Below are 9,066 nucleotides of genomic sequence, written 5' to 3'. Positions count from 1 at the left end.
TAAATAAAATTAAACAGAAGCAATGGGGTCTGAAGTCAAATCACTGTGATACAGGTGTCCAGAAGAAGATGTTTGCCTTTGGGCAGAACAATCAAAAGAAAGTTGAAAGTTGAAAAAATGTGTGTTTCTTTGAGCAAAAGAAACCAGCTAGAGTGCGGCTTGATAGTAAATATTTTACCCCTATCATTCTCAAATAATTAACTGGCTAGATTCAATAATTTTGCCTATTCATGTCAAGTGGCTATTGTCACGATATTTGTGTAGACACTAGACAGACATAATTTAATTAGAGACAAAAGTCCTTATCTAACTATTATTCTATACATTAAACTTTGGCACAAGTAATGCATATATTAAGGATACCACTTCCCTTCTAAATGTATAATTTGGTACCGCAAAATATTGTTATAGAGCCTCTTCCCTCCCTTCCTCTTTAATTTGCTTTTACTCTCTCTCTCTCTCTCTCTCTCTCTATATATATATATATATATATATATATATATATATATATATATATCAAATACTCTGTTCTGTCTTCTCTTCTTCCCCTGTTCAAACCTCTTCTTTAGTTCTCCATTTATTTTTGTGCTAAAAAAAGAACCAAGGAAATGGGTGCTCTCGATTTCCTTTCAGATTACTTCTCAGTTTCCACCCCAAAAAAGAAACGCAAACCAATGCAGGTTTTCATGAGCTCCTGTCCCTTATGTGTGTGTGTGCTTTTATGGTGGTTTTAGTCTCAAGCAAATTGTCATTTTATTTTCCTTTTTAATTCTTTGTGTTGCAGACAGTTGAAATCAAGGTGAAAATGGACTGTGATGGCTGTGAAAGAAGAGTTCGGAATTCTGTTTCCAACATGTCAGGTTGTTATCTCTGCCTTCCTTAAATACACTCTCATTTTTGTCTCCAATTTTTCAAGTAAAAATATGAAAAAGAAACCTTATTTTCGTAGATAAATTAAAATCAGCATAGAAGAAAACTTATATACAGTTTCTTAAATACTTTAATTATTGTTCTCTAATCAAAATAAGAACCTTATCTGGTAATCTATATTGTATTGATATTTAAGGTAAACCTTTATTAAGAAAATTATGGATGAAACTCTATTTCTAATAGCAGAACCTCACCAACAATACTGGACGAACAATTCATCTAAGTTTTGTCCTATATAATAAATATTTTTTTTGTATAGTTTGCTAATTTGTTCTACGAAACTGTTCAAATTCTCAAAGGACATCATGCACATGTTGGTAATTGGAGAAAATTAACAAAGAATTGATTATAGTAAATTAAGTTGGACTTACAAATAATTTGAAAACACGAATCCAGGTGTGAAACAAGTAGAGGTGAATAGAAAGCAAAGCAAGGTAACAGTGACAGGTTACGTGGATAGAAACAAGGTCCTAAAGAAAGTGCAAAGCACAGGAAAAAGAGCTGAGTTTTGGCCATATATTCAGTACAATTTGGTGGCATATCCCTATGTAGTTCAGGCATATGACAAGAAGGCACCATCAGGGTATGTGAAAAACACTGAACAAGCACTCCCCAACCCTAACGCACCGGATGAGAAGCTCACCTCCCTCTTCAGTGATGACAACCCTAATGCATGTTCAATAATGTAGAGCAATTTTAGTTATGTATGTACAAGAAGGGCTACACCTTGCAAGTTCATATGCTTCACTTTTCCATGTGTGCATGTATAGTTTCTTGGAGGCTATTTTTTAACTTCTTGTTATCTGTATTGTCTTTGTTTAATGACTAGGAATTAGGTTCTGCTTAAGTTAGAATAGAACTTGGAGGAATAGGTGGAAATTCTGTTTGCGGCATATGGCAATCGTTGTGATAGTTGTGTACTTGTGTTTAAATTTTAATCACTGCTGTTGTACTTTCATGATCATCTTGTTCAAAGCTTTTTTAAAATAAATATTATTTCTAAGTACGTGCTAGAGTTTTCTTAATATGCATTTTAACTTATTGGAGCTACAATGTCTGGGGTTAAAATAATTTTTTTTATCATTAGCCAATTTCTTTCTATATTTTCTTCTTTCCATTTATCATTATTCAAAATATAAATAATAAGATGATGAACGGTACAGTACAATGTTTCAAATGTTTAAGACATTTATTATTTCTTTCTATCCCTCCTTTTTGTTATATTTACATTTCTCTTCCTTTAATTTATCATTCTTTCATTTTTGCAATGTTTAAGACACAATTTCAAGAACAAAAAGGCTGGTGCATAAACATCTCTAACGCCTAATTTAAGCACACTACTTTTACGAGAGAATGTTAAAAATATTTCTTTCATGAAGAACCGTAATATAGTATCACATCTTAACTCTGTTTTTTACTGTATCCGCCGACTTAATTCCACCCAGACCCGGTCACTGGTGCAAACACTTTTCTAAGATAATAATAATTAACAAGAATTGCGAAATGCTGAAAAGAGACTTCAATTCCAATACTTGGAAATAATCTTTATTGATCTTTAATCCAATTGTTAATACTTCTCCTTTCCCAATCATCAATTTTAAGATATATATTATATATGCGAAAGTAGTATAGTACATATAATTGATGGATAAAGATGCAACAAATTAGTTAGGGGTTTATTGCTGCCCTGTTGGATTACATGCAAGACAATTGAGGTGAGGCTACCTTTGTAAGTGCATATATTGGATGATTTGCATAAGTCTAGCTAGCAGTATAAATGAGTCAAGCCGATTTGAGCGTCACTACTTAGGTTTAAATTTGACTAGTAAAAAGAAATTTAGATGTTTAAGTTTATTTCATTTATTTATTAATCGACAATCTAAACTGAAAAATTTAAGATTAACCTACTTTAAAAAAGATAAAGCTTGAGTTTAACTCATTTATAATCTAACTTTACTTATATTATTGATGTTATTTTTGTTAATCTATTTCTAAATAGATTTTTTAATACTAGCTTATATTTACTCAACAAAAGACTTCCTTTCTTTTAATATTTTCCCCTTTAAATTTTAACCCTCTCACAAAAAAAAATCTATACATATCGAATAACATATCGTTTATGTATGTGTTTAGTAAACAAAAATATATTATTGTTTATAATAAATTGCCACTAGAAAGAATACAAAAGTGTTTTCACACAAATAGTAATATCTATGTAATTTTAATTTTTTATGATACGTGTATATACACATCTGTAAACAAGTTATTCGGGAGCTGTTATTATTGAACTTATAAAACTTAATTTTTGGGCTCATTAACTAATAAGTTGAATCTCAAACTTCAATTTATAAACAAACTTGATCAAACATTTAAAAAATCAAACTTAAATAATTCAATTCATCAGCATCCTGTCTCTAATTAATACTTCAAATGATCTTTATTCCTCCTCTTTAAACCAACTGTTGGCATTTTGCCTAGCCCGATATTAGCGGGGAAGTGGGCTGCAGATTAGTTTTCAGATAAGAACAACCGAAAGAAAATGCAGATCCGTATTAACTTTTTACCCGATTAATTAATTATTATTTTATAGAATAATAGTTTTCTTTTAAATAAAATAATATAGAACAAATATCTGCTGTCATATTTGTCAAACAGTAAACATCATAGTATCTTTCTTTCCCTTAATTTTGGGATTATACAGAAAAAAGACAAGCAGTAGCGGTGATTGATTTTACAAAATGTCAGGCGATAACATGTGAGTAGATCAAAGTTTTATTAAAATAACATTTTGAAAAAGGTTTTTTAAAAACAAAAAAATAGGATAAAAACATATGATTAATTTAAATAAATCAAATAAAAACTATTACCGTATAAGTGATAGATTTTTTTATAATATAAGTGATAGATATTTGAGATATATTGTTATATTTTATTTTCATCTTTTGATATATTTATTTTTCTTGTTACATGCTCTTAATTAATTTTTTAACTTTCAATAACTTTTTAACTTTTAAACTAATTTTACTCTACTTAACTTTATTCAGATTAGATAATTAACAGTTGTGTTAAAAAAATAAAAATAAAAAATAAAAACTTTGACACTTTTTAAATCAACACGGTGAAGTGAATACAATTGGAACATAAGCGTTAAAGGATATCTCAAATTCTTTTAGAATGCATCTGGATAGAGAAGTTTAATTTAGAAAAATAATTTATCAGAAAATTTAAATTTTTTTAATTTAAAATTCATTATTTGGATGTTTCTTTAGGAAAAATTTAAATTTTCAGAATTTTAAACAACTAAATATATGAAATTTTAATTTTTTTCTAAAATGTGAAAAATTATCAAATTTAAAATGATTGAGTTTTATTACTAGAAATGATTTGGCTCAATAGAAATTTTAGATGTTTTTATTAAACCAGTCACCAAAATGGAAGATGACATTCTTGATAGAATAACTTTTTAAAATGTGTATTTCCTTTATGAGATTCATCCTTTTTTTCACCTAAAAGTTCTCGAAATTTCGTTTTGGATCTCGCGACTCTTCCTTTACACAGATGATTATCTTCTTCAATAAACACCGTTTGAGCTCGCGGAGCGTCGATTGGATGCAGGCAAAGGGGGACATGTAGAACTGCATCCACTAGTTAGGGGAGCAGCCATTGTTGCCCATCAAGCGGCGGAGGTGCTCGCTAGCGCAAAAGACTTGGGTCATGTCGTGCGAAGTTGACTGAATCTTGTGGTCGAGTGTGGTGGTGTACGCTGTCGTTTTCCGATTTCCTGCGACTCGCCATGTTGCATCATTATTCTTCTCTTTGGAAGCACATTAATCATATTTTCTCTTCTCTTTGCATTTATTTTATTTCACCCACGCAATTTTAATTTTTTTATCTAAATATAAAATTTTGAAAATAAAAAAATTTTAATTAAAATATTTGAAACTCTTAAAATTTAAATTTCTCATAATTTTAAATTCTTTCATCCAAATACACTCTGAATTTTAAAATTCGGTCATCAATCATTAGATCGATGTTTGCTACGTCTAAAGACTTGAGATCAAACTCTTGGCACGAAATAAAGGCGTGGAGAAGCCAGAACCTTTCCATTTTCCAAGATCATGTAATGAACTCAAGGCTTCCACCTGGTATGAAATTACTTCAAGGTAGCTTTTACTTTTAGGAATAGGATTCAAAGGGAACTTATCTTTGCACTTACTTACCGCAGGCTTCTTCCCTTTCTTTTCTGTCTCTGAAAAATTCAATGTATATTGTGGAATGTGGACTTTTTTTTACAAGTATAAAGGCAAAAAGGATTTTGACGACAAGGAGAGAAGACACAAACTAAAATATCAAATTGGTAGCATAAGGTAGAGAGGATTTTCGGTTCTGCATTTATTGCAAATCTATATCGAGGGACACGGGAACATATAATGAATAACACATTAATTAATTTATTGCTCAATCTCTATCAAGTTTGGCTTTGTTTTTTTATTTTTAATTTTTTCTTTCGGTTAGGGGATGAAAAGGGGAGGGTCCATATATTTATGTTCCATTTCCATAAAGCTAATATTCGGATAAAGTGGCGGGCTATTATTTGGCACAGGAACTTTCCACTTGGGAACAGGAACCGTGACTAAAGCATTCTTGTTCTTTTTTGGCATTGCACGAGCGTGTCTTAGCATGGAGGAAAATTTTTGAGTTGGATGATTGAGGACACTGCGATCTTTGGGAATGTGAGTGGATTTAGACTCCCACTTAATTTATGACTATACTTCCATTTACGTGGTCCAAGCTCGTGATGTGTGGCTTCCAATCCAGAAAAAAAAAATGCCAATAATAATATCCATTAAAAACATGTAAAGACTAAAAACTATCGATAGTACATGTTTTTAATGGATATTATTATTGGCATTTTTACATGCTTTAGAAAGTTTTAATATATAATTAACAAAATGGGGCAGAAAGAATATTAAATTATAATAGTAACGAGTAAGAAGAGTCTAAGACCTAAAGCAATTAAGGTCTGTCTTGCTAATTACGCCATCATGTCTTGCAAAATTAACTAAACTTCCTAAATGATTATATGCAGAACAAACGAGTTTCTCTCAAGTATATAGTAAAAAAAAAAAATTGTATATATGGGGTATATATGATAGGCGCAAAGAACTATATTAATTCTACTCCTAAGCTACCTACCATTAACAAAGCTAAGAGAAAATAAAATAACAACTTTGATTGTTCATTCATAATAATTCATAGCAACAGTAGCTCCTTTAAATACAAAACTAATACCTAGCATAAAGTGGACTACAAACTATACAAAGGATTATCTAATATAGCTGGGCCATTTTAGGGAGGGAGTTACTATTGATCCCATGAAAATTGTTTTTGGCTCCAATCAAGGGAATAGACTTTTTTATTTCAGAATTATCCTTTTCAAAAAATCATGATTTTATTGTATATTTTTTCACCCTAAATATGATCACCAAATCATGTTTCCATTGAATAAAAATAACTGTAAAAAAATATCTAACGGAAATGTATTTTGGTATACAAAATCTAAAATAGAAACACATTTTCGTTGTATAATTTTCTTGCATCCCCTTTTTATACAACAAAAACATGTTCCCGTTAGATATTTTTTTCATAAAAAAATAATTGTAAAGTTAAGTTATTTTTTTTACTTGAATTAATTTTTAAGTTTAAATTAATGATGATATAAATTACTCTTTTTAACTGTAATCAAAATAGTATCATGAATTGATTTGTTTATTATTAATAAAGGTAATTCTTATAATAATTAATTTGATTAACTTTATAAATTATTTGTATCCAATTTATTTAATTTTAATTAAAAAGATATTAAATACTAATCAAAATAATAAATTATATCACAATTAATTTGATTACTTTAAAAAGTAATTTACATTTATAGTTAATAAAAAATACAACAAAAATACAATTTTATTATGTTTTCTTTTTTGCAGCCCACGGTGCACATGTTTCCGCAAAAACTATGCATAACACAATTATGATTTTATTATGTAAAGTTTTTACACCTCTATCATGCAGTATAAATATGATTCTGCAGTGCATTTTGGGATGGGAAAATTTGGAATTTTGAGAGATAGGGGTCAATTGCAACCCCTTTTGGGAAATAACAACTGCCCAAAAAATATAATCCTTCAGTCTAATAGGCATGTGAGTGATTGCTTGGGCCAGCCTCCTATCAGTATGCTTAAATAAAACTTACTCTTGGTAGCTGGAGCATAGCTCAGGTAGTTTGGTATGGACGAGAATGTAACCAAAGATGGTATCAGTTTTACTCATATTAGGCACAATTCAATGTGTCTGATGTAAATAAAACTAAAAGTTACCCACTCTTACCAAAATTAATTGATAGATCGCATAACAATAATAAAAGTTAACCAAAGATGGTATCAGTTTTCCTTATTGAAGATTGAATACGTCGTAAAATATATTCATGACTGTACAGATAGTAGTTCACAGTCCGTTGTGTACAATCAACAAAAAAAAAAAAAAAACTCCGTTGTGTATAATCCACTATCCATAAGGGCTTTGGTTGGGCCAACAAAATCTTGATGTATTTAATCTCACGTCTACTTGGATGGCAAACCAGACCGCTCACCTTTATGATTTTTTTATATATAAAAAAACTATTAATAAAGTACTAAAATAGAAAAATCTTTCTAGTCTACGGACTGGTCCAAAATTGGTCCCATTTATAATTTAGATTGAATTGTAAATTTTACCATCAAATTTTTATTATTTTATAAATTTTAACACTCAATTCTTATCATGAATTTTATCACCTACTTTCATATTTTAACGAATTTTATCTTTAAGTTTTTTTCCCACAAATTTTATCATTCAAATGTTAACATTTCAAAATTTTTATCATTTATATTTTTTTTTGTATTTTATCATTACGTTGGTAATAAAATAATGTAAAAAGTCATATTTTTGTACATTAATTATAATTCTAATTGATGTGAAAAAGTGACTTTCTATATTGGTTGTGATTATAATTGGCGTCAAAAGTTAAAATTGTTTACCATTGGTAAATAGTTTTTGAACTCACCTAATTTGGTATATAATTTTATAAAACCACCTAATTTGATAAAAATAAGTTTGTTTACGATGATAAAATATACAAAAATTAAAAATTTTGGTGGTAAAATTTAATAAAATAAAATTTGGATGATAAAACTTGTTAGATAATAAAAGTTGAGTGATAAAATTTGTAATTAAAGATATAATTTATTAGTTTTCTTTTGTTGTTGAAATGCAAAAGTTTAAATGATTGGATTCTAGGCGCTCTTTAAGACTAAGACAAATCTTAAGGTTCAATGAACCTTACAAAAGTATTTACATATTATCTATTGATAAAATTCTTGCATTGACCGTGGGCATCAAATCAACATTCTTTTTTGGGATGAGTTTATTGTTTATTAGCTAGATCAACCTTTGTTGATATTCCATTTATTAGCTATTAAAAAAACATTTTTTTAAAAAGAAAATGAATTTATAGTTAGCTACGGGGACTACTCATTTAACCCAAACTTATACAAGTTCATTTAAAATGTGATTTTATATAGAATAGTTACTTGTATGCTTAAATAGACCAGGACAAGCTAATAGAAAGCACTTTAGATTGTTTCACATTTAGATTTTTGAAAAGCGACAATTGAAAGCAATTTAGATGCTTTGATTCCTATAAAAAAAAAAAATGCTTTGATTCCAATTGTTCGAACTTTGATGTAATGGAAAGAACAATGGGGTTTTCTAAAGGTAAATAGCCCCACTATTAGTTAAAGCTGTTGCCTTTGCAAAGTCTTATTTTCCTTAGTGTACACATTAGGGGTAAATTGATCAAAGAGAAATTTTATTTAGAATAGAAAAGGCAATCCATATTTTGATGGGAAATATAGAAACCGTTGGTCCGACTCTATCATTTGGTTCAGTATTTCAAAGTGGATAATTGAACGAATGCCATGTGAATGTAATTAGTGATTACCATCAATGGTGAAGCATGTTGATTACTTTAGCTAGTGTCCCATCTTCACATTCTTTCTTCGAGATGTGCTTGAACAGAAGTTATTCGGCCATCGGGAT

At 29.3% G+C, this 9,066-nt stretch overlaps 1 protein-coding gene across 1 annotated transcript; it reads left to right on the top strand.

Annotated features, from left to right (window-relative positions):
* The first annotated feature begins 406 nt into the window (after positions 1 to 406).
* LOC114370481 (heavy metal-associated isoprenylated plant protein 20-like) lies at positions 407 to 1,936 on the top strand. Its single transcript, XM_028327840.1, has 3 exons — positions 407 to 680; positions 785 to 860; positions 1,327 to 1,936. Exons 1-3 carry the CDS (start codon positions 609 to 611, stop codon positions 1,617 to 1,619), a joined length of 441 nt encoding a protein of 146 aa, XP_028183641.1. The 5' UTR covers positions 407 to 608; the 3' UTR covers positions 1,620 to 1,936.
* Positions 1,937 to 9,066: the final 7,130 nt, after the last annotated feature.

The sequence above is a fragment of the Glycine soja genome, chromosome 10 (genome assembly GCF_004193775.1).
Source record: "Glycine soja cultivar W05 chromosome 10, ASM419377v2, whole genome shotgun sequence".
Classification (NCBI taxonomy): Eukaryota; Viridiplantae; Streptophyta; class Magnoliopsida; order Fabales; family Fabaceae; genus Glycine; species Glycine soja.
Note: the sequence above shows the minus strand (reverse complement) of the source record. Positions and strands in the feature narration are given on the sequence as shown.

What these genes read in the sequence shown, in the direction of transcription:
- LOC114370481 (XM_028327840.1), top strand. Translation starts at nt 609, where the DNA reads ATGGGTGCTCTCGATTTCCTTTCAGATTACTTCTCAGTTTCCACCCCA. An exon ending in AGAAACGCAAACCAATGCAG is followed by an intron (nt 681 to 784) that starts GTTTTCATGAGC and finishes TTTGTGTTGCAG; the next exon opens with ACAGTTGAAATCAAGGTGAA. An exon ending in TTCTGTTTCCAACATGTCAG is followed by an intron (nt 861 to 1,326) that starts GTTGTTATCTCT and finishes ACACGAATCCAG; the next exon opens with GTGTGAAACAAGTAGAGGTG.